This window comes from Schistocerca americana, chromosome 3 (assembly GCF_021461395.2).
Source record: "Schistocerca americana isolate TAMUIC-IGC-003095 chromosome 3, iqSchAmer2.1, whole genome shotgun sequence".
NCBI lineage: Eukaryota > Metazoa > Arthropoda > Insecta > Orthoptera > Acrididae > Schistocerca > Schistocerca americana.
The window spans coordinates 257,915,531-257,942,540 of NC_060121.1; the positions used below are offsets into that span (position 1 = coordinate 257,915,531).

A 27,010-nucleotide genomic window follows, 5' to 3' on the forward strand; every position below is an offset into this window, starting at 1 on the left:
TTGCTTCTCTGAGATGTAACCATCATGGCTGACTTATTGTCAACAACTGAGACATCATGCAGAGACAATCGAAGAACAGTGACAGGGATATTTTGTGAAGTGATGCTACTCCACAATAATGCCTGCCCAAATTCTGCTAGGCTGGCAAAAACGCTATATGGGTGTTGGGTTGGGAAGTCATTCCGCACACACGTTATTCATCTGATCTTATGCCTTCAGACGTTTGCATTATCTTCTCTTTATCGAACAGCCTATGAGGAAATTCCTTCTCAGATGAAAATTCTCTCCGAACATGGTTTGACGAGACGGTCTCAAAATGACATGATTTCTACAGTCGTGGAATCGAAAAGTTACCCCAGGATTGGCAGATTGTTGCAAATAGTGAAGGAGAATATATTATTGATGACTAAAGTCTATATTAAGTGTATCTGCTGTGTTAATTAAACTTATGGAAAAACACTATGAACTTGTGCACAAACCTAATGTATATAAACTCAACATAATCTCTGTTTCTTAACCAAAGAGACAGTCAATAAATATTTCATAAACAAAAGCATTTTTCTATCAATTTTAACTCTCCCTCTCCCTCCCCCCCCCCCCTCCCCCCCCTCCCCCCCCCCCCCCCCCCCCCTCTCTCTCTCTCTCTCTCTCTCTCTCTCTCTCTCTCTCTCTCTCTCTCTCTCTCTCTCTCTCACACACACACACACACACACACACACACACTCTTTTTCCTCCAGTTGACCTAGAAGTCTTGTATGTCGTTCACAAGTTGTTTTTTTATCTTTTGTTAGGTAATCTTTGAGAACAACACCCTTTCCATCTCATAGAATACAGTCCATAACCACTATAAAATGAAACTGTACTTTGCCTTTATTGATGCTGACTCCCATTTTTTGCTTTGATTTTTTTTAATTTTTGATATGAAGGGCAGGCCCACATCTTGGCAGGAGTGAGAAGAACGATGCTATCGCCACCTTGTAGAGAACTTTTAAGTATGTTAGTCACAATGAAGCGCTGGACAAGATAGCAGCCTGTTCATGCTGTGGAGATATTATATAAAAACGGCAACGGTAATGTGATCGCTCAGCATGAAATTTGAATAGAGTTAGAGATTCATTGTAATTATGCTGTTCCATCAACCCATGCCATCAAGACCTGGGTATGAAACTTTGAGTCCATTGATTTGACTGTAAACAAGAGAGATGGCAGTGGAAAAACAGTGTCTTCAACTGAGAACATAGCGGCGGAGAGAGAGGCCCTTGAAAGAAGTCCACGCTGCTCTGCGCATCGTGATTCTCTGGCACTCAGGCTTTCAGACTGCAGTGTTAGACAAATTTTACAGAAAGATCTTTTCCATGACTACAAGATTCAATTCCACCACAGGAGGAGTAAACTAACTTCAGTTTTGCCAGACACTTCTACAGTAGATTAATGGAAACCAGAATCATATTAACAGCTTACTGATGAGTGACTAAGCCAATTGTCATTTGTCAGGATATGTTAACAAGCAAAATTTCTGTTATTGGTCTAACACAAACCCACAAAAATTCTATGAGAAACCACTCCACAGCTTGAAAGTTACTGTTTGGTGTGCTAAATCTTCTTTTGCAATTATTGGTCCATACCACTAAAAGATGAGAGGGAAACGGCTGTAAATATAACAGGAGAATGCTGTGTTCACATCTTGAAGAACTTCTTAGCTCATGCAATTGCTCATGTTCCTGTGAACAGATGGAGCTACCAGTAACACTGCACGAAAGTCCATGACTACTGTAAGGAACCTCTTTACCAATCAGGTTATCTCCACAGTTGGGGGGTGTCAGGTAGGTAGCCAGCCAGATGGCCTGATCTGCCAGCCTCTGAGCTTTCTTTCTGTGGGGCGACTTAAAAACGTAAATGTTTAGTTCCCCAGCACAAATGCAATTTCAAATGTCAAATTCGGATAAAAATACGTCGAATTCCTGTGGAGATGGTGCAATAGGTAATGGGTGACATCTGCAGAAGATTTGACCAGTGCATACAGAGGGATGGTGGGCATCTAGGGTGTTATTTTTTGGAAAAAGGATTTTTTTAGTTCATCAGTTTGGAAACTAAATGCTTTTATGTTTACTGTGGGACTTTTGTATTTCAGTTAAGTAAAGCTAATCATTCACTCTTGATAACACTGTTAAAATTATCTGATTTGTTGCTGTACCATGTATATGTTTGATAGATTTAACTGTGCCATGTTAAAATTTATAATCAAAATCACAGTGTGAGAGACTCCCAAATTCTCCTTGCTCAACAGATCTGTCACCAAGTGTTTGTTATATCTCCCTCCCACCCCCCTCCAAAAAAAGGAAAAGACAACTTGAATAATTTTTAATGCCTAGAAGTAGATGTTCTTGTTTATAGTGTTTCTAAATGATATTCTCAAGGAGATTTATTGTGAGTTTTCACGAAATGAGTTAGGAGAATACGCATAAAAATACAATTTTAAGATTAGTGTGTGAAATGTGAATTTATTGTTTTGAAAAATGTGGGAATTATCACAAAGTTTTCAAAATGTGGGGAATGACACTCAGATTAATGCAATATACAGGAAGAAAAGTAAATAAAATCTAATGCAGTTTCCTGTATGAATTATATTTATGCAAGCTGGATACGGTGCAAATTTCACCATAAATTCCTTTACTTTCCTACAGCCTCCAAACATTTGCAATTCCAGGGTCAATATCTCTCTCAATACTGTCTGGATTTCTGTTTCCATTTCCTGCAGCACTCCTACTGGTGTGCTTCTGCTCTGCTACTGGTGCTACTTTGTGCTACATTTTATCCCATTTTTTGGGTCGTCCTTTAATTCATAAATACATGCCAGAACGAGCTGCAAAATGGTCTGCTACGGTAAGTTGAATGAAAAATGCATGTTCCTATTCATAGTTGCTACTATATTATGATTTAGAAAATACCCAGTGGGTTACCTGCTGTTTTAGTGGCAAGACACAGTTCACCTTAAGAGACAAGTGTGTAACAGTTGAACACAGTATGCTACCTGAAGCTAGGCACTTCAACTTTTAATGTCACCCTTTCCCTTTCAAAGGGCAAGAATACAAAAATTGTGTCTTACAGCAAATGAAGTAAAGCGAATCACTGGACCAGTGAAATACGAAAAAGAATATGAAGCTAAGGTAGTGCACAGTGACTTGAAGAGAAAAAAGGTGAATATTTGATGGAAGCTAATGTGAATACAAAAACCGAAATGTGATTTATCAAAAAAAGATTATGTATTTAGAGATGTAGGGAAAGAGAAGTTAAGAAATATACCCAAGTGTGTCAATCAGTTGAAGCTGTAGTAACTTCAGAACAGAAAGGCAACATTTTACTAAATGCAGACCAAAAAGAGAACAAAAGACTGCAAGTTAACCTGCAATAACCACAATAGATGGATACAACTGAACACTGTGATAAGGCTTGCAAAATAGAAAAGAAAAATTTCATTTGAACTCTTAAATATCAAGGGCTGCTTTGTTATTAGCTTTAAAACTGAGGCAAAATTCAAGCATGTTACAGTTCCTGCTTACCGCAATAATACCTCATTACAGTAGTAATTATACAGTTCCAGGGAGGATTTCCTGTACTCGTAAGTTGATTCTAAAGCCATCTTGAGTTTAGTCTGGTTTACCAGTTGGTACAAATATATCAACTCAGTTGCAACATGGAATGCAAAATTGGTGTGCATTTAGTCTTCCATACTATTGGAACTTCTAAGATATGACATGGAAAGCTTTTTAGGTTTGTTGCCTCATCACTACACAATTTATTTTTTTTTTTTTTTTTTGGGTGCTTACATGTTAATCAAAATTGTTTAAATATGCATATTGGAGATTTGAGACACATTTTATAAAGTTGCATCTTTCTGCTATTTTAATTATTTCCCTATTGCTACTGTCAGTTTAGGCATACTGTAGAACTAATACGACGTAGAAATGGAGTTTCTCCAAATCAACTGCTTAAACAGGAACCAATGTAGCAGGAATGATGGTCATAAAAACTGAAAAAGAAAATTGAATTCTAGCTGTAACGGCACCTGCTTAGGGAAGAGGGCTCGATGCTTTACCCGCTGTGTGCTCCTGTCCACCTACCAGTCAGTGCCCAGCTATTTACGAAACCGGGAACACTTTGGCATGCGACATGTGATATTTGTTGTAGCAACACCACAGCAAACCAGCTGTGGCCTGTATAAATACTGGCCATCCGGCCTGGCAGGTAATTGAATTGGTGAGTTACAGAGTTGGCATATGTAATAGTGTTAGCTTTCTCTGTAAGGCCACTCTGCTCCACCATATGCTTCACAGGACTGCATGCTAGAGGGTTCACCTGCATCCTGATAGGCCAAAGGTCAAACTGAGGTCTTCCTGGTAGTTGAGCCACTAGGATACCTGCCAGCACCAGTTGCCACTAGCCACTCATCTTGTAAGTGATGGGCCAAGTTAGCCTGCCGCATCAGCCCTGATGTAGCATGACCAATGGCTGGGGGTATTGACTATGCAAGATCGTGTCATGGCTGGACCATGTTGATCTTAGCAGCTGCTGGTCACCTACTACAATGTTTCACTGCTGGATCCATGGGTTAAGTTCCACCTTCAGATGTGTGCTTGAGCTTGTCATATGAACTGCTGGAGTAAGAAAGGGACTATACTGCCTTAGAATAGTTTCCGACTCACCTCAACACGCCATCCTCTACTAGTGTGTGCCCACAACCTCTACATACCTTGTGATACTGTCTAATAGTTTCTTCATTGGGAGAAAATGTCAGAGGGAAAAGTCATTCAAAACTATCAGCTGAGATAAGATAAAGTCTAAATATTGTTGAGGTACTGTGGTGTTCTTTAATTTTAGTCTCTCACTTTTACTGTTGAGGAAATTGTCTGATGTTGTTCATAGTTATTTCTTACTTGAACAGTGAAGTTGATTTCCTAGTTTAGAATTTGTGCTATTAATTTTCTTGTAAAATGTTTCCATAGTACATCATGCATTACTCTCACTCTAAATTGTAATTCTTTAAATGTGATGTATTAAAAGTAACAGGTCTGTAAATGCATCCAGTTCAATATCTTTATGAGAAAATAATTTCTCAGAAAACAGCAGACTCTTGTTTCTCATTCATGAAATGGTGTGTTCCCAACCTTTATATTTCATATACCTTTACTTTCCTGGATCTTTGGTGCCCCTCATATTTCTGACACTATCGTTCCATCACCAGTGCTTTCACAACTCTTCATAGCTCCCTTCTTTCTCTAAATTATGGTTTATGCATATTTATGATACAGTTTTTGTTTCTTTTTCTTCTGTCCTGTCACTTCTTTCAGTTCATTTGCCATCTTATAATCTGCTTTTCACCTCTCATGATTTATTAAAGCATCAAATTTGATCTCTTGTGCTTTAGGATTGTATTGTCTACTGGAGTGCTTTCTTGGCTGTGATACAATATTTACTGTAAAAGGGGGAGGCAACTGTTGTTGATTTAAATATTTCTAAGAATTCAGCATTGCTGATCAGCATTGAACTTCTTTAAAAACACACAAAATCACTGTCTCTGGCCACTGTTGCAGGACTGCTGGCATTTGCTGTCTGCAATCCAGCCACAGTGGTCAGAGGCAGCAGTTGTTTGTGTGCAAGTTGTGTTTGTGTGTGTTTTATATTCCAGAAGAAGACCTTTTGGCCAAAAACTTGAATGTATAGCTATCTTTTCAATGTGCTGTCTGTGACTCGGTGTCTCCTTTAAAACTGTTAAGAGACATTGAGATTAGCAACCAACTCCACAGCTGTGAAGTAAATTTGCATTAACTGGAGTCAGTACAACTAATTTAAACTGACTGGTATATTTTTAAGAAGCAGAGGTGAACTGAATTTTATTTTAGGTTGTTTAATATATATAGTAAAATAGAGAAAAATAATCATCTTGTTATCCTCGTTCTTAAAATCAAAGTTAAACAGCTTAAAGCAATGTTAACAATTGAACACTATTCTCCATAGAAAGTGGAGCGCAACAGGCTACAGCATGTGTGCATCTCTTGAGTAACAGCACCTTTGCCAAATGTAAATGTACTAATCCCTCAAGCAGGCCCTGCTCATATCATCACTAACACACACACGTGTGTGTGTGTGTGTGTGTGTGTGTGTGTGTGTGTGTGTCAGAGTCAGGAAGTTGCGAGGCGGGGAGGAGGGGACAAAATGAGAGGAGAATCAAACCAGACTAGGGGTTTGGTGTTTTGGGGGGGCTAGGAAGATCTCCTCTAGATGGCCCATAAAAAGGTTGGCACAGGAGGGTGGTATGCAGGTGCCTATGGCTGTGTTGTGGATTTGTTTATGTACCTTCCCTTCAAATGAGAAGTAGTTTTGAGTTAGAATAAAGTTAGTGAGGTGTATGAGGAATGGGGTAGTGGGTTTGGCGTCTGAAGGACATTGGGAAAGGTAGTGTTCAATAGTGGTAAGACCACAGACATGAGGGATGTTGGTGTGTAGGGAGGTGGTGTCAACAGTGATGAGTAGGGATGCTGGAGTTGAGCTCGACGTTACATGGCAAGGTAAGAAGCTAAAGCACTGTCCAACACCTAAAGACCTTGGGGTTGTACTTGACAGAACGCTTTCCTTCAAGCAGCATTGCCAAAACACCAAGGCTAAAGTCTGCTCCACGAATAACATCATCCACAGGCTGACAAACTATGAATGGGGAGCTCAACCATCAGTACTGAGATCATCAGCACTTGCTCTGTGTGTTTCTGCAGCAGACTATGCAGCGCCAGTGTGGGAAGCATCTGCACATGCTAAACAGGTTGATGTAAGTGTAAATGAGACAATGCGAATTGTTACAGGCTGTCTCAGACCCACACCAACGGGTAATTTGTACCTACTTGCTGGAATTGCCCCATCCAAGATCAGAAGGCAGGTGGCAGCAGACGCTGAGAGAACAAAGAAAGAAACAGATTCTCGACACCCACTGAATGGGCACGTCACTCAGGCTCAGAGGCTTAAGTCTAGAATTAGCTTTATTGCAAGAACCAAGATCCTTGACAGTTCACAGGAAGATAATAGAGTCCGTAGATGGGAGAATGAACAAACCGCACTGCAGATAATACCAAAAGAGCAAATGGCACCTGGAAACAAACTTCCTTATACAGTGTGGAGAACACTAAATAGGCTGAGGGCTGGTGTACCCAGATGCAAAACTAATCTGTGTAAGTGGGGACTGCTGACTAACGATGACGACGTTCTTTGCGAATGCGGAGAGGTACAAGACGAGGCACATCTGCTCATGTGCCGACTACTGCCGGAGCCCTGCAGTTTTAGTGACCTGCTACAAGCCAACGACAAAGCCGTTGTGGTGGCTAACTATTGGAAAAATAAAATTTGATCTGGACACGGAAAAGTAAAAGTAAAGTAGGGATCCAGGAGGTAAAGGGATTTGGATGGTGGAGAGTCGATTAATGAAGTGGTTGGTGTCTTTAATACGGAAGGCTAGATTACAGGCAGGTGGATGGGGGTGTTGCGTTGGCACAGGGCTACAAATAAACAGGGTGGGAGATGAGAATGGGGAGAAGGTTATAGGACAGAGGGGGTGGAAACTGTTGGGTGGAGGCAGTATGTTGCTGCAGCTTGAGGCTGGTATAATTATGGGAGCGGTGAATGTGTTGTAAGGATAACTCCCATCTGCACAGTTTAGAAAAGCTGGTGGTGGATGGAAAGATCCAGATGGATAGTGAAGCAGCCATTGAAATCAAATCAGCTGCATATTGTGCCACAGGGTGGTCTACTTTGCTCTTAGCCACAGTTTGTCAGTGACCGTTCATACCAATATGAAAAGCTGTGCAATGATTCCAGCATAGCTGGTAAATGACATGGCTGCTTTCATAGGTGGCCTGGCCCCTGATTGGGTAGGACAAACCTGTGACAGGACTGGGTGGATTGGGCAGGTATTGCACCTGGGTCTTCCACAGGGATATGATCCTTGTGGCAAGGGTTGGGATTGGGAATGACATAGGGATAGACTAGGAAGTTGGGTGGGCCACTTTAGCAGGGGTGGGAAGTATCTCCCATAGTATGTCCCTCATTTCAGGGTACTATGATAAGTAATCAAAGCTCTGGCGAAGGATTAGGTTCAGTTGTTCCAGTCTGCGATGATACTGGATGACAAAGGGAACACTCCTGTGTGGGTGGTTTTTGGGGATGGTGGGAGGATTGGGGTTGTGAGGGAAAATGGCTTGGGATGTCTGTTGGCACATTAGGTCAGGGGATAGTGCCTGTCTGTGAAGGCCTTGGTGAGACCCTCAGCATACTGAGCAAGGGAGTGTCTGTCATTGCAGGTACACTGACCGTAGGTAGCCAGGCTATATAGGAGGGATTTTTTGGTGTGAAAGGGATGACAACTATCAAAATGCAGTTACTGTTAGTGGTTGGTGGGTTTAATGTGGACAGAGGTTCAGATGAAGCCGTCGGAGAGATGGCGGTCAACATCTAGGAAGGTGGCACGCTGGGTTGAGGAAGACCACATGAAGTGAATGGGAGAGTTGATGTTGAGGTTGTGAAGGAACGAAGGTATGGTGTCTTGTCCCAGAGTCCATATCATGAAGATATCATCAGTGAATCTGAACCAGACTAGATGTTTGATGTTTTTGAAGGCTAGGAAGGTCTCCTCTTGATGGCCATTAAAAAGATTGGCGTAGGAGGATGGTATGCTGGTGCCCATCGCTGTGTTGTCAAGTCATGTACCTTACCTTCAAATTAGAAGTAGTTGTGGGTTAGAATAAAGTTAGTAAGGCGTATGAGGTTGTGGGTTTGGACTATGAAGGACATTGGGAAAGGTAGTGTTCTGTAGCGGTCACATCGAGTGTGACTAGTAGGGATCCAGGAGGTAAAGGGGTGGGGGTGGTGAAGAGTCAGTGAACGAAGTGGTTAATGTCTTTGACATGTGAGGATATATTACAGGCAAATGGTTGGAGGCATTGGCTGATGGGAGTTGAAATTCTTTCAGTGAGGACACAATAATCAACCACAATGGGGCATCCAGGATTGTTGGGATTATGGATTTTGGGGAGCATGTAGAAAGTGGGTGTGTGAGGTGCCATAGGGTGAAGAGGGAAATGTATTCAGGGGTGATATTTTGGGAAGGGCCTAAGGCTTTAAGCAGAGTTGGAGTTTGTATTGGACTTCCAGGATGAGATGACTTGTATAAATTATAGGTGGAGTAATCAGATAATTGTTGGAGGCCTTCTACCAGCTAGTAAGTGCAACTCATAACAACAGCGGTGGAACCTTTGTCTGCAGGTAGCATGGTTAGGTCAGGATTTGTTTTGAAGTTGTGTATGGCTGTTCTTTCTCCTACTTCTCCCACTGAAAGGTAGCAATCCCTGCAAGGGAAGCACTTCTTTTCCACCGGTCCCTCCAACAAAAACTGCCCTAATTGCAACCTTGAACCTTGCCTCTTCCAGTTCATACCACCATCCAACCCTGATCCTCCCCTTCACCCACCAAACTACCCATTGGTTACCATCCAGGAATTCCTTACCTCCAACTTAGTCTCATGTCCTTTCCCCAGGTCCCTTCCTCAGGACACCAACCTTTCAGTAGAAGAAAGGACAGCCATACACAACCTCAAAACAAATCCTGACCTAATGAGGTTCCACCACTATTGTTGTGAGTCACAGTGACTACCTGACAGAAGGCCTCCACCAGTTATCTGACTCCTTCACATATAAACTCTGCCAAAGTGCCTTAGGCCATTCCTAGAGCATCTCCTCTGAATACAGTTCCCTCCTCATCCCTATGACACCCCGCACACCCACCTTCTACATGATCCCCAAAATCCACAACCCCAACAATCCTGGATGCCTGTGACTGGTTATTGTGCCCCCACTGAAAGAATTTCAGCCCTCATTGGCCAACACCTCCAATCAATTGCCTGTAATTTAGCCTCCCACCTCAGAGAGACCAACCACTTCCTTCATCGACTGTTCACCATCCCCACCCCATACAAAAGTACAACTACCAACCTCCCACTAACCACACTATCCTGGCAACTCCCCATATACTGCTTAACACATCACACCTTTCAGGGTACTGAGGGCCTGGTCATTGGTCCTATAACCTCTTACACACTATTAAATACATTTACCGGTATTACTACTACAAACATTACAATGCCACATTTCTTACCTCTATCCGCATAACAATGCCATACATACAATCACTTTCACTCTCCATCGTGGGTATCATATGCACAATTCATGATCTAGTCTACTGGGATCTGCAGTGCCAGGTGGTCGGATGGGTGGGCAGCTTTCCACCTGAGGTAGAATGAAGCAGAATGAACAGAGCAGAGTCAGGACTACTATGGTGTCAGGTATCATGGCACTTAGAATCACTGCCATACAATGCTGTTCCTCCCGACACTGATGCATATGCTGTAGCATCTGTTCTGCCAAAATATGCCCTTCTTGCATTGCTGTGAGCTGGTTCAATGAAAGTACCACTAGTGGTTGTCTGGCCTGTACAACAGTGGCTGTGTTATTTAACCTGGTAATCCTCATAACAGTGGCTGATGGTGGAATGTCAGTCCCATTACCTCGCATTCTATTTCATTATCTAATAGCCCACTACTGCACAGTTCCAGTCACTTCACCCCTGCGAATCTGCCCTGCTCATAGCAGTTTGCTACCACCACTGTGGTGACCACCACTGTGGTGCCAAGCATGAAGTAGATTGAGTGTAGCCTGTGTAGGGTTTAGGTTCTAGGGTGTCCCATGGGGAACTCTAGCCATCCGTTTTGATTACAAACAGCTGAACCTTGTTTGCCTGGTCTGTCCTGACCTCCATTGATGCTACATGACAGTATAGTGATAAATTCTGTTTACCAGGCTCCAAGACGAATCCCAATAAAGGCAGCAGCTGGTCTTGTATTTTCCATGACCGAATCACGTATTATTCTGTTGATGTATTGCTGGACTCAGTTGTCCGTGTTCTGCGTGGTGAATGGCTTCCTGCACACTTGTCATTACCACTCGGGCATCCTATAATTTCAAATGGTTTCATTGCTTCTGGTAACCGTTGCAGTGGTACTTGCCTATAATTCGTGTCCATTCATTACGCATACTGTACACGATTCTTTCCTCCCATTCCACCAGTACCTTTCTGCTGAAGGCATGTGATCATGTGCATCCATCAGTACTTCACCCATGAGCTTAGCTGGCACTCCCTTCACATGCCTCTAACCTAGTTAGCATCCATAACAGTCACACATGCTGAACTGTGTCTGTGTCATGTATAGCTTACAGTTGGTGTCAGCAGCTTGCACTGCCAGTCACTCAACAAGGATGTGCCCAGTGGCTATACTGCTCAACCTTCCTGCTTAAACCACCTGTGTTTCAGCACTTTGTTCTTGGCTTATGTATCACTTCATAATCAAACTCGTTCAGCCTCATTGCCCACTCTTGTCAGCTCGCTAGAAGGCTCCTTCGACCCTAACAATCATTTCAGAGCTGCATGATCGGTCGCTGGCTTGAATTTTTTCCCATACAAGTAGAAGTGAAAGTGTGTAATTCTGCATATCAAGCTGAACATTTCCTTCTCTGTTGTCAAATAGTCCTTTCCTTCTGTATTGAGTTGCCTTGAAGTGTAAGCCACATGATATTCTTTGCCATTCACCACCTGACTCAAAACACGCTCTAATACCTGACTGGAAGTGTCACAATACAGTACAAATTCCTTCTGATAGTCGGGGAAAATCAAAACTGGGCTCGACTTTCCTCAGTCCCTCAAATGTGGCTTGGAATCCTGTCCACTCAAATTTTATGCCCTTTTTTAATGTAGGGATGAGCAACAAAGACTGAGACCAGTTTTTTCCTATAGCTCCCGTGATAGTATCCAGAATATTTGAAAATTGCGATTTTCCATGTAATGTCCATAGGTAGCAGCACACTCTTATCAGTAGTTTGGTAGTAATGCTCTATTTTCTAGATGCTCTTTGCATTTCACATACCAAACAGTGGATGTGACATGAGAGAAGCAGTACAGCTCAATAAAATTCTGTGTTCGTTTAAACCATACAGCCACTGAAACTTACGAAATGCTGCCGCAAGCATATGGTGAAGATGCACTTCCTCACGCAAAGTATTTAGGTGGTTCAAGGACTTCACAGAAGTCCAACCCGTTTCTGATACTTGTAAGCAGGGTGAGCCTGCTGTTTTTGGATTCCGCTGTGACCGAAGTCAACATCAACACAGCTGCTGTGATTGTCCACAAGGATCGACAGATAACACTAAGTAACCTCAGTGAAGTGTTGAGAGTTTCATGTGCCAGTGTCTTTATGATTATGCATGATACTGTTACAGCAGGATACTATGTATCAGCATTGGATAAAATGAGGAAGCGTGTTGCAAGTCAACGACAGAACTTTCTCGAAATGGCGATGACTTCATCATGACAGTGCATGCCATCACATCACAAATCAAGTCGCACAAGTTTTGGCTCAGTTCAGCATTACATGTGTACCACATCTGTCTTATAGCCCTGATCTTGCACCCTGTGATTTTTTTTCCCTCATTACTAACGACAAATCTTTGATGCATTTGATGTGAGAACTCTGAAACAGTGCTGAAGAAAAGTGAGATGGTTCTCAAGGACCTGACAAATGATGGCATGCACAAAGCATTCAGAGACTGGCAGAGATGCTATAAAAATGCATTCAAGTAGCCAGGAGTATTTTGAAAAAGATCATGTAAACGTTACAATGGAGTAAGAAACTGTACTGAGGGGGGGGGGGGGGGGGGGGGGGGGAGGTTTTAATCTGTATTGATCAGCCCTCATAAGTGCACGAGTGGTCGTGCCACATCTGCAAACTCCTTCACAAATTTTCTATAATAATTTGAGTGTCTCTGTAGCTCCTTACTCATCTTAGGAACTAGAAAATTCTGTGGATACGTCTTTACTCCTTCCCTGCTATTTGTATGGCCCAAGTAACCCACTTTCCCCAAGGCAAAATGACACTTGTCCATGCTCAGTGTAAGTTGAGCAGCCCACTTCTTTTTTTTAAAAAAAACCTGTCTCAAGTGTTGCATATGTTCATCAGTATCTCTCAAAAACACAATTATATCATCGAGGTACACAAAATATTACCAATGTTTTAACCCCCTTTAGTACCCTGTCCAACAATCACTGAAATGTTGCTGGGGCATTCTTTAATCCGAATCGCATCCTTTGGTATTGACAATGACACCAAGGAGCTGAGAACACTCTTCAATTGGTACTCCAGAACCATCTCTTAACTGATGGTACCTGCTTCTTAAATCCATGGTAGAGAAGTACCAGCACTGTGTCCATGGTATCGGGTATGGGGTACACTTCAGTTACCATGTTATTGTGAAGATGATGATAGTCCCAGCAGAACCTAATATTTCTTGGTAGTGTCTGTTGACTTTTTAAGTAAGTAGTGCTCTCCTCTATTATTATTCCATTAGCTAATTGTTGGTTAACAAAACCCTCCGTAATTAGCTGTAAATGCCAAGATACACGACATGGTTTCTGGTACACCAGTGCTTCATTTCCCATTGGAATTCAGTATTGCATTATGGATGACACTGGCAATGGACCCTGAGGATAAAACAATCCTGAAGCTCCAGTAATAACTTCTCCCACCTCTATCCTTTCTGTCCCTGTAGATGCTCCATGTTGTTACATAATGCAGTTGTAGCGACAACCTGTGGCTGACCATGGTCAGTGTGTCCCATTCGTCATCCTCCACCAGGATGATCAAATTTGGTACTAACAGCCCCTGAATTAACCCTACTTTGTCGGCACCAAAATTATCCAAATTCACAGGTACCACTTTCCAGTCATCTCTCTATTGTACATGTACAATCCTTCTCTTAACAAAACAACGTGGTGCATCCAGTATGTCATTCTCCTCTTGTAACTCTGCTACATACAACATATCAACACCCAAAGCAATTTTCCAGGACACTCTGGCATTGTATCATGCAAATCAAGTCTTAAAAGGAGAGGTTCCCAGGGGTGGGATCGACTTTTTGGAACAGTCTATACAGTGATGTATGTTAAGGTCCAAGGTATCACACACTGCACCCATTCACTCTGGTGGCCCCTCATTTGGGAGTAATAAACAAAAAAATCCAGAGTTTAAATTAAGTTTAAATATTATGACAGATTAATAAAAATAATTATATCCACGTGCTAGAAGATTATAAGTGGAAAAAGAAAGATAGGAAGAAAACACAAGAGCAATTGAAGTTAAAACTGATTAAAATGGTGTGACAAGGGAATACAAATAAAAGAAATTGTGTGTCAGCCAATAAATTGAATAAAAATTGTAATCAGTCATTCTGATAAAGGTTTTAAAATAAAAAAATGTTCGATGTACCTGGCAAGGTTCAAACTGACAACCTCTTGCATGTAAGGTCAGTGTCTTAACCATTACACTATGCAACCAGCCTGTAAATTGTTACTGTTTTCATCTTATAGAGCCTTACATGAAATTCCAATTTCTTTTTTGTCAATTACTCTCAGACGGGTTCTTAACCTAATCACCATATAGATCATTTCAAAAAGTCAGTCCCACTGCTGGGGACATCTCCTTGTTACAGTTTTCGTACGCAGTTTTATCGATTTGATCCTTATGTTAGATGAACATTGCAACAGTACCTCACTGGTGACAGCGTCCGCTAGCTGGAATGTTGTCACAGTTCCGCCTCGGGTCGCTGAATGTCAATTTTGATACGATGTTGATACAAAAAGTCCAGGATCATAGAGTAACCTTTGCTTACATGAGACACTAGCTCCACACATTGTTCAAACCCAAGTTTCCCAACCTGAAAATTTAATACAACTGAACCCAATGTCCTTGCATCACTATCTCCCATCCCAAGCAACCTATAGTGTGGTGAGTTCACTTTCTTCTGACTGATGAGGTCTGTTTTGCCACTGACACGTGCCCCTGCCGCTTACAATCCCTGGCATTCGTATTTGCTACATCAAAATTTAACAGAAATGCAGCTTGGAAGACTCAAGGTTCCTTCTTGTGTTCAACGCTTTTCCATTTACTGTTTCTACCTCTCTTACTGCTTCTGCTATCCCCTTGCTGGAATCCACCCTTTTTATGTCATTGAGGCTGCCGGTACTACCTTTGGACATGCCCAGTTCATCCACATCTATAGCGATTCACATTAATGGTGAACACTTCACACTTATAACATATCAATTTCTGTGAATTTTGTTGCCCACCAGACAGCAGGGTAGAGGTCTTTTGAGGTACCTGTCCAAACCCTTCTCCATATGTCAAGTGACAGGCCTCTCAGGAAGGCATCAAGTGCCTTATGCTGGGCTTCTTGAAGTATAATCTTATTTGCCTCGTTACTCTCCCTTAACTCTCACTTTTGCACATTAATTTTATGTATAGTATATGCAAAAACTTCCACTGTTTTATGTCTTTTTGTGACTTTACTTAATAGCTTACAGAAAAACCTCATGCTGTTGTTTTTATACCCCTGTAGGAGGCCTTGACTCAATTGCTCAAATGTCTGTGTGTTTGTCAACTCCTCTGTACACCTAACAAAAGTTTTTGATATCCCTACCAACTGTAACATCATCACTTGTAACAGCTTGAATATCTGACCAACCTCCCCTATCTGCCAACAATTTTAGGTTCTCCAGGAGAGAGACCACCTCCTCAGTTGACCTAACAGAAAAGGGTGTGATTAAACTGATGGAGGCTGGATCTAGGGCTGTTGGACTGATGCTGACTGTTTATCTTCAATTGCAGTTTGCCCTATTAATTATGTTTTACACGCTGTCACCTGTGCTACTTCATCTAGTAATACCTGCAATGACTCTCACTTGGAAACACCCTGTGCCCAGGACTCTACCATTGTGAAACCTTTATCTCCCAGACACAAATGCCACACAGTATTAGTTGACAACAATTTTTAACACTCGGAATCACAATCAATTTATACTCTACACCTCATCATCAACTACTTAGGTTCATTACACTGCCTAGGAGTATGCCATAACAGTGACATTTAAACTGTTCTTCTGACACTCACTCTGCAGATGGTGCACTAGAAGAGACATGTTAGCAGGTTCCAATGGTTTGACTATTGTAACTTTTTAAGTTCCAATGTGTTTCTTGCCTAGATACCATTTCTTCAGCATACAAAAGTAGAATCAGTTTGTTCACTCACCCCACTGTGTAATGACACTGGTGGCTGTGGTTGTGGTTGTGCAGCATGGAAGTAGTTTTTAGTTTCACCGACTGAAGTGGACCCGGGGCTGACGGGCCACTATTGCAAAAGACTAGGTGATAGTGGAGAATCGTGGCAAGGATCTGGCCAATGGTAGCTTAGTAAAATAACATTTAAAGTCAATCACTTTATTATAAATCGTGCAACTACACTCGTACACCACAGTGGGCTGACCACTCTCTTCTCATCATGTGGCAAGGTAGGGGCATGCCACGTGGTATCAGCTAGGGCCCAGCCAGTATGCTGTGTGAGAAAAGTAATGAGGCTGATTTTTTATCTAACAACGTTTTTATTTTTTTCAAACAATAATATTGTCCCTTTTGGCAGCTATACACCGGCAGAGTAGTTGTTCCCGGTCGTGGTAGCAGTGCTGAAAGGCTTCATCTGGTAGAGCCTTTACCGTGCCCGTCACATTCTTTTGAATCTTCTCTCGAGTCCAAAACTGGCATCCTTGAAGACATTTTTCAATTTCCGGAAATGAAGGAAATTATGGGGACTCGGATCAGGCAAATAGGGGGCTGTGGAACAACAAGAATGCCTTTTGAGATCAAAAATTCTGTGGTGAAAGTGACCATGTGACATGGGGCATTGCCATCCACTTGCCGGCAATGTCCAGTCTCACTCGATTCACTCTTTTCCTGACCCTTACAAGGACATATTCATAAAATACTTTGTTGACAGTTTGTTGTGGAGGAACAAGTCTCTCAAGAACGGGATACATTCAATATTTCATCAGCTTCTGAAGCTGAAGATCTTTCTGAGTGCAGGGTTGCCACAGGTTCTGGAAATTGGGGGAATATCAGGGAATTTCAAAGACGTCAGGGAAATTTGAAGAAGAAGAAGAAACACACTGGAAAAATCTCACCTCTGTCTCAGTAGATGAAATGGTTTGTTTACTGAGGTGTCATGCATTGTCACTGGGTGGGTGCAGCTGAGTACATTCGCTGCTTCCCTACTCCCTCATTACTATTACTTCTCTCCTTCCCCTCAGATTGCAGTCAGTGCTGCCACCACTTCTTGCCACTAGCCTAGCAGCTGCCAACAAGAGGCAGCGAGGCATGAGGAGTGGTTTGTTCGGATCTGATTCTCAGAGACTCTAGATGCAGCAGCCGACAGAGGTCATGTGCGCATGAGTTGTGTCTGAGTGATTTTGTGTGTGCGTGTGTGTGTGCGCGCACGCGCGCGCGCTCTGGTTTTCTGACAAAAGGCGTGGCTGAAAATTTAACTGTGAGAGTGTGATTGTCTTTTCTACATGCCTGTCTGTGGCTCAGCAATCATCTTTACAATGGGTTGCTACCTATCCTCATATTATTGGTTCTCAGATTATTTGAACAAGTTACCTGTTGCATGGATTGATCACCATGGCCTCATTTCATCAACACACTGTCTGTGGCCCATGAATAGCTGCCCACACGAGTGGATTTCTGCGACAGGCCAGAGCCGCAGGCCCACCAATGTGCAAGCCCTGCCCATCGGATCTAATTTCACCAATCTGCCCGCAGTCTGTGTCTGTGTGTGGCATAATGATGCGGATTTTCATGGTTTATCCATGGATCCAGGACTGTGGTGTTCCTCCGCGGGCCAGAGGCCACGGGCAATGGATATCAGGAATTGCGACTTTCTCACCACAAGTACACTATGCAGTGCGGCATTTTATTGACATTTTATTTGTTTTAGTGCATTATGGCACTTCAAAAGTAGTTCATACCTTAGAAAGTATGGACAATAAGAAGAAAATTCAGTCACTGGTGATTTGTACGCTATGTACTTATATATTTCTAGAAAGAAATATCACACAATACGTGTAAAATAATAGATATAACACAGTGGGTAATAACTGACAGTAGTGAACATAGTAGAACCAACATTTTATTGGCGGTCGCCTACTGTGTTGGTTTACACAATTCTTCCCCATCTTATACACTTCTTTCAAGAGGCATATTTTTTTCCAAGGTTATTTCTGAAATCAGTGAAGGTATTTTAAATCTGTGTTGTGACTCCAAGGAAATGCATATTTTTGTCACCGAATGCGTTTCTTTGTATTGAAATAAAATAACATCAGTGGTTTTAAAGAAACACTTATACCATTTGAGTTGCTTTCTCCATCTAAAAACCGTTCATTACAAAAGATGTTGACGTTAGTTTTTAAGTTTTTGGCTCACAACAGGAAATGCCATCTGCTTGCAAGTTTGTTTTTTAGATATCTCCTCGTTTGCACTATTGTTTCTTGTACCATAGCTGCAAAGACTGATTGTCAACTTATGTCTTAACTTACACTTAAGCTCTCAAAATTTGTTAGGGAAAAATGCTAAAACTTGTCTGAAAATCAGGGAATTTCACTTGGGGAAACTTGTGGTGATCCTATGAGTGAGGTTCACTTGTAATGTGTTCTCGGCCTTCCAAAAATGATTTGAGACAGCATAAAACTTGTGCTTTTGATAAGGAATGTCCTCCATAGGACTGTTTCAACTTTTCGAAGATCACATTCATGGATTCCTCAAGTTTAACACAAAACTTGATGTCAGAAAGTTGCTCTAAATACCATTGTTCCAGTTACGAAATGCACAGTGAAAACACAACTTCACTTAAGGGTCTCTCAAAAATCACATGACAGCTGTACAGAGCTAAAACTCAGACAGAGCACCTGGAAGGAATGAACACACTGGTTTACACAAGTAGAGCAACACAGTGTTGCCACATCGCTCATAGTGTTGTCAGTCTCATTACTTTTCTTCAAATACCATGTATGTGGCCCAGAATGCTGATACCCAACTGGTCAACTAGCAGCACTAGAAGTGGTGGCACGAGATGCCACAGCGCCCACACCAGTGTAGAAAGGAGAGCAGTTGTACCATCCTGGTCATGACTCACTACCCCATGGGCAGGAGTTTACATGCTGCAGGAGTGAATTGGGAAACAGCTCACCAGTGGAGGGGCACCAAGTCCAAGGAGGAGGCTGAGGTACTACAAAGTGGTGCTGGAATGAGGAATGGTGGCAGAGTGGACTTGGGGTGACTGTTTGCTTACCCATGATGAGGTGGTGCTTGGCATAGCCCACTTGTCTTAGTCAACCAGGCTATTAAAAAGGGATGGTTATCTACACAGAATAGTGATTCACTTGTTGTGCTAATGTATTGCTTTTGATCACGTTCCTGACAACAGTTTAACTGCTTGCCTCATTCTGTAAGAACCCTGTTTTACTGCCGTACTGGCAGGATTGTGGTGCCGGGCTTGGTCAGTCACACAATGCATAAACTGCCCTGTTGCTGTAATTGGCATGCTGACACACTGCACTGGGTGCCTATGGGTTCTTCAAATGCTGCATTGCCTACTCTGCTGTTTCCAAAGTAACATCCAAAAAATAGTGGTAGCACTACACTGCCTATTCCTAATATATTTTTAATGTATATTCCACTTGATCATTTGTAGTTAACTTGTGTATTGATGATATAATTTTTCTTTTTAGGTGAATAAGCATCGTGAAAATTTGCTGAATTACATATTATTTCTGCGAATAACGCCTTTTTTGCCAAACTGGTTTATCAACATAGTTTCACCTGTGATAGGGGTCCCCATAGTTCCTTTCTGGCTGGGGACATTTTTGGGTAAGTATTGCCATCTTTATGAAATAGCTTAGAAAGTTGTAATCAAGGTGACTAACCATAATTCGAAGTGACAGATTAAAAACGTGTTTAATTCAATTCAGTGTTTGTGTAGATAGCAGAAATACTACTGTAATGGAAATGTAGCCACACAGTATTTATGTATAATGATCATTTTCTTAAAAATGAAATAATGTTGTACATAGACAGAATGTGCAAAATTAACTGATCTAACTAAGTTATGCATTTTATGTTAAAAGAATACTGACAGTACAGATCTGATGGGGAGCATCATTATGAGCAGTTTGCTGGAGGGTACTAGAGACAACAATCAGGTGTTAAAATTGTAACTGCATATTGTTATATGAACAGTTTTGATTGCCCTATTCACAGCAGTATATGGCACATATGAGTGTAGGCTTCTGTGATTGGAGTCCATGTTGATAATGTCTATGTGATAAAACTATTGATGTTTGGCCACTATTGCAGACAGTCTTTATCAGGATACACTAACAAAGGCTACGTGCAGTAATAGCAAAAATTACAGTATTTTTATTAAATATGAAGCAGTCATACACCGAGAAGAATTTTATTGGAAAATGACATCACACGTTTCCAAGATGGGTCATAGAGGTGCGGCTGCACTTAGTCACTACACTGCTAACCAATCTTGCAATACAATTGGTTCCATTCTGTAACCAACTCATGTGGCGCAGTGGTTAGCACACTGGACTGATATTGTGGAGGACAATGGTTCAAATCTGCGGCCGACAATCCTGATTTAGGTTTTCTGTGATTTTCCTAAATAACTCCAGGCAAATTCCAGAATGGGACCTTCAAAATGGTAAGGTTGATTTCCTTCCCCATCCTTTTATCATTCTGAGCTTATCTCCATCTCTGAGGATGTCAATGTCAACGGGATTTGAACCCTAATCTTCTTTAACTCCTTCCTTCTTTCTGTAGACTATTTCATTTAATATAGATTTAATTAATAATAATAAATATGTACATAATTTAAGAATTTTTATCTGGACTTATACAATTGCTATATGTCTAAAGTCAGTTTCTGTTAATATGGCATTGTTTCTGCTTTGTATTCTGTATTTGACATTGTATTTAAGTTTACGAAAGAGTGGAGAGTTCCCTACAGTTTCCTATTGTAATTGCTCAGGCCCAAGGACTGTTAGCAAACTCAATAAATACTACCATATTTACCTGATTATAAGATGAAGTTTATCCCTCAAACCCTTCATCGGACTTCGACTATTCATTCTCGACTATTGCCATTGAGGTCAACATTTTTACGTTGTGTAGTAAATTAATGTAAGGATTGTCTCACTTTTACTGATTTAGCTTTTTCAATCGAGGTCACATGCAGATTTATTTTGAAGAGACTGGACAGGTGTTAGTGACACCAGCTTGGCTGAGGACTACCGTATTTACTCGAATTTAAGCCGCACTCGAATCTAAGCCGCACCTGAAAAGTGAGACTCGAAATCGAGGAAAAAAAATTTTCCCGGATCTAAGCCGCACCTGAAATCTGAGACTCGAAATTCAAGGGGAGAGAAAAGTTTAGGCCGCACCTCCAAATCGAAACAAAGTTGGTCCATTGTAATATGAGACACAGTTTAGGTCGAATGAATGACGATACAGCTATAGTAGTTTGGTTCGAGTCGTAGGCTTAGCAGTTAAGCTTTACCAGGTAGCCGTTGCTATGCGTCAGGCGCTCCGTCCGTATTTATACGGGCACCCTTCCTTTTTCATGTGGTTCGTCTGGTTTGAATTGATTGCTTATTTTTCTTTGATCTGATAAGTGTCGTTTTCTTTGTTATAGGTGTTTACGTCACTCAAAGCTGAAAATGCATTACTGTAGTGTGTCATGCATTGTTTGTTGCATTCTGATAATGAGTGTTTACGACCTGTCGCCGCTCGCGGCATGGCTTGCTTTTGTGCGCACTACTGCTGCTTACAAATTTTTTTTTTTTTTTTTTTTTTTTTTTTTTTTTTTTTTTTTTTTTTTTTTTTTTTTTTTTTTTTTTTGAGAGAGAGAGAGAGAGAGAGAGAGAGAGAGAGAGAGAGAGAGAGAGAGAGAGAGAGAGAGAGAGGGGGGGGGGGGGGGGGGGGGGGGGAGGAATCGGCTCATTAGCGAAACAATGACAAGAGACTGCTATTTGTTGTTACTTACACTGCTGCTTTCTTTGATAATGATCAACAAGAACCAAATAATAGACTGCGTATGATAGAGAATGAGAGTTTAGCGAAAATTTTTCTCCGTTTGAAAATCTTTGCAGATGTCTCTTTAGTACACTACATTCTGCACAGAGATTAGTCATCTTAGATTTAAAAACCTAATCAATTGCCGTGCTTCATTTCTGACTGTATCACTATTCAGCATAAGAATAATACGAATGTAAACATGACATGATATGTATATTCTTCCGTGTTTGCTGTTCTCTTACTCTAGTTTTGTAGTTTATTAGGCAGACAGGATTTAAATGAGATAGCAGCAAACACAAAAGAATACATGGCAAAATGTTTATATTCGTATTATTATTATTATGGTGAAGAGAATACTGCATGTGATTCACAATTCATAAAAGTTCCTATTAGCAAGCATCTCTTCTCACAAGTAGGAATAAATTCGGAACGCATAGTTGGCCATACTGACAAACATCCCAAACAGTCTTGCCAGTCGGATTTTCGTAGTACATTGAAATGCTGCTACATTCGAAGATGAACAATACGGAATTTGTATTTACTTCGTTGGATAATGTGTGAAAAGGCAGTGGTCGAAACTCAGGGCGGAGAAAGAAAGCTCGTTTTCCATCTTTTTTTAAATTTATTTACTGACGCAGAGGTTTTGGTGCCAGTATTTATCTTTGTGCCTGCGAAGCGCTACATATATTCGACGACAGAAGTTAGTTGTGGCGGCACCTACCAACATTTTTCAGAACTTCCGCTTTGCACTCGATTCTAAGCCGCAGGCGGTTTTTTGGATTACAAAAACCGGAAAAAAAGTGCGGCTTAGATTCGAGTAAATACGGTAGGCCAAATGTGGAGAGGGAGAAGAGAGTAGTGATTAGGTAGACCCATATTAGACTGTAAAATATCTTTGTTAAATTATCATTTTTATAAAAGATGTTTTACAAAATCTTTGATGGTGTACTGTGGTTCTTTTCTCAGATCTTTAATAAAAGTTAAAGCATGATCCCAGCTTTTATTTTAAAAAATCTGTCAAAGAACTTTGACATTGTAAAACAGGCTGTAGCAAATTTCGTTGTGCTGCCTATCATGGGAATATGTACCACATACCTGGCTTTTTATGAACATCTACCCATGTTTAAACTGTAGTTTACCTGAACCCATTTGTAGTTGGAATCGAATTTTGTGGCGTATGTTCATGTCATATAGCAGTGTTGTTAATGCTAGCCAAGAGGTATGACAGGAATAAAAGGGGATGTGTCAGCGGCTGGTTCTATGCAACCAGTGAGAGAGCAGCAGGCAGACATGTTTGGAGGCAAGAGATGAAGGAATATTATCATATTTTAATGTCAGTATAGATGTGAAACTTCAACAATATTAGGAAAAGACTAGATTGCTACTAACTGTAAAGATGGTGCATTTGTTTGCAGACAGGATATTCCAACATGGAATTTCCATTGTTGGATGTGATATTTGCTATGTATTTGAGAAAAAAGGGTTATGTTTTCAGGTCCCACTGTAGCTACAACCACAGAAATTGCAACATATTTGAAAGAAACAACCAAATATTTGTGACAACTAGAATTATAAATTTTATTGACACCCATTTCACTCAAAGCAATTTAAGCTGTGTTGTTAGGTCCTTCCCTAATCGCCCTCTCAGAAGTCACAATGTATTCAGAAGAAACAACCAGATATTCACGCCAACCAAGATTATAAATTTCAATGTTGCTGCTTGCATATAGAAATACATTGCCTCTTTCCTCACCTCTCATTGGTTAGGTAAATTGGTCATTCCAGATAATGGTGGTGGTGGTGGTGGTAAAAGTACAGTGTGTCCCACTCAAACTTTCCTGATTTCAAGGACCCAGGAGAGAAAAACCACAGTAGATATGACAATGAAAAATGCACCACATTGTAGAGCATCTCAAAGAATTTATATTCCCATCTCAGAAGTGCCAAATATCATCACCAGAGTGCGGCATGGTTGCATGAAGTGAAAATGGTGACTCTACAGCAGCGCATGCATGCAGTAGTGTGGTTTGCAGAAACAGTATCACTGATTACTGTGCAAAGAAAGTATAGTCATGTATATGAATGTGAGCCACTTGATGTGAAAACAATTAAGGAATGGTATAGGAAGTTTCTGGCAACAGGAAGTGTTCTGAAACATTCTGGCAACGCACTTTACGGAGTTTGAGAAGAGACAGTGGACGACATCAGACAAATGTTTCTCAGAAGCCCATGTAAGTCAATTCGTCAAGCATCTAGGCAACTTCACCAGCGTCTTCGTGTGTGTGCTTACAATTTGCAAGTTTTGCAACATCTCACGCTGAATGACAAACCACGCCAACGACAATTTTCTGCAGATATGCTGCAGCGTGTTGATATGGATGCCAGCTTCCTGGAAAGATGTTTATTCTCAGATGAGGCAACCTTTCATCTATCAGGAAGGGTTAATAGGCATAATGTTCAGATTTGGGATTTGCAAAATCCGCACGTTGTCATTGAACATGTTCATGATAGCCCTAAACTAAACGTCTGGTGCAGGCTAATGCATGACAGAATTGTTGGACTGTTCTTCTTTGCTGAACAAACAGTGAGTGGGCCAGTGTATTTGGACACGTTGGAGCAGTTTATGTACCCTCACATACAAGACTTGCAACCCAACATCATTTTTCAACAAGATGGAGCTCCGCTGCATTGGTCAACGGCTGTTTGCAAGTTCGGATAGGAAATTTCCCAATCGTTGGAACAGACATGGAGAACCCATTGCCTGACCACCTGATTCACCTGACATTACACCGCTTGATTTCTTCATGTGGAGATTCGTGAAGGACCGCGCGTATGCAACCAAAGTGGACGATATTCCTACATTGCGACATCTCATATCACGAATGCGATTGCAACAATAACGCAGGAAATGTTACAAAGAACTTAGCAAGAAATTGAATATAGACTCGATATTCTTGGTGCTACAAATTGTTGACATGTAGAGGTGTATTGATGATAAATAAATAAATTCTTTGAGGTGCTCTACAAAGTGGTGCATTTTTCATTGTCATATCTACAGTGGTTGTGGTGGTGGTTCCCCCCCCCCCCCCCCCCCCCCCCCCCCCTCCTCCTGGGTCTTTGAAATCAGGGAGATTTGAGTGGGACACCCTGTAGTTATACTACAAATTGGCTTCATTCATTGTGAAACAAAATAGTTAGTGAAGATAAAACTAAAGTAAACTATTTCTTTTTGTTTATTCCATTTCTCCTTGTATTATCAGAATGTATACAATCAATAAATGGCATAAGTTGAGAGTAAGTATAATGTTAACTGTTTTAGGTAGATACTTTATATCAGTAAAATAGTTGGTAGTTTTGATTAGTCGGAATAAATTTAAAATAGTTTTCTCAAGGAGCCTCTTAAAATAAAATGTCATCTTATGTTCAGGATTGTCTTATACTCTGGTAGATAAAGTATTTCACTTGTCATGAAATAATGAGGAGTCCTGAGTATAAAATAGTGATTGTGAGAACACGCAATATTTAAGCCAATGTGCTGAGCTGTGGACAGCTCATGCTCTCTCTCTCTCTCTCTCTCTCTCTCTCTCTCTCTCTCTCTCTCTCTCTCTCTCTCTCTCTTCCCCCCCCCCCCCCCCCCCCCCCATGATGTGAGCAGCCCCAATTGGTATGAGCACAGCCTCAGATGTTTTTGGTGATGCATTAATCTTGTCTATGATAAGTATTTGGAAAATTTCTTGTTTCAAATTTTCTAGCAGATTAAAATGTGTTAAATGTGTTTTCAGGTGTGGCACCACCTTCTTTTGTGGCTATTCAGGCTGGCCAGACTTTATACAAGTTATCTGCCTCAAGTGATGCCTGGTCATGGACTTCGGTTATCCTATTAGCAGCTTTCGCTGTTCTCTCACTGGTGCCTGTCATCCTGAAGCAGCGATTAAGAGAGAAGCTTGAATAATTAAAACACATTCCAAATGGACAATTTATGATTGTGCTAGGTTGTCTTGTGGACAACCTGTACTTGGTGAAACATTTAAAGTGCACTGGTGCAGGAATTTCGAATTCGATCTATGCATATGTTTGTCTCCAAATATAAATTAGTTTCAACATTATTTATTTTTCTTGTGTATTGTTGTTGTTGTGTTTAAAATGTGATATTATTGTTATGTTTTTATTTAAAGAATTTTAAGTGCCTTAATATTACATATGCAGTAAGAAAAGTCAACATTTTTTACATATGATGACACACTTCTATACTGTATTCTGGGTGATACCAGCACTCTATTTTTGCAGATGATGGCAGTTATATGTCATCTTAATTTTCTTATTCTACTAGCCGTTTCTCAACTTTCAGTTCTTGCTTACATACACAGCAGTGTTTTAGTAAGATGCAGGTTACATTTCTGTTGACATAATTCAGTTTGCAGTAGTCTGTTAGTTGCACACTTTTGTGTTTTCATTTGAGAACACTTTGTCAGTGATCACTGACTCAGTACCTGTATTATATTGAAGACAGTATTATGATGAAATTTGTATTTGAGTACAAAACAAAGTAACTTTTCATTTACTTTTCTTCTGTTACATCAGAATTTTGTATGTACAACTTGAAATACTGTTATCAGTGATCTCCATGAAAAGGCCTTACTTTTGTCAAAATAAAAAAAAAGATTAATGAGTGTGACTAATTCATGTTCTAAAAAAAGTCTGGAACATCTACACCTGTTCATATCCTCATCTTACCTAGCATAAGCTTAGTGCAGTTTAACAGAACAAATGAATAGAAGTGTGTGTATCTGGTGGAGGGAGAGAGGGGGGGGGGGGGTGGGAGGGAGGGCATTCTGCTCATGCATCTCAGCATGAGCAGAATGCCTGGAGCAACTAACTGCGATATAGTGTAAAGGTGTAAAGTAA

General features: G+C 41.0%; 1 protein-coding gene across 1 annotated transcript in view; it reads left to right on the plus strand.

The window, feature by feature from the left end:
• Window positions 1–26,261, plus strand: part of LOC124606797 (transmembrane protein 41B-like) — a 47,340-nt gene extending 21,079 nt beyond the window's left edge. Inside the window, exons 4-6 of the mRNA XM_047138865.1 lie at window positions 2,685–2,883; window positions 19,753–19,891; window positions 25,888–26,261. Coding sequence (XP_046994821.1) covers window positions 2,685–2,883; window positions 19,753–19,891; window positions 25,888–26,057 — 508 coding nt within the window. The 3' untranslated portion in view covers window positions 26,058–26,261. The remainder of the gene's footprint in view (window positions 1–2,684; window positions 2,884–19,752; window positions 19,892–25,887) is intronic.
• The last annotated feature ends 749 nt before the right edge of the window (window positions 26,262–27,010 follow it).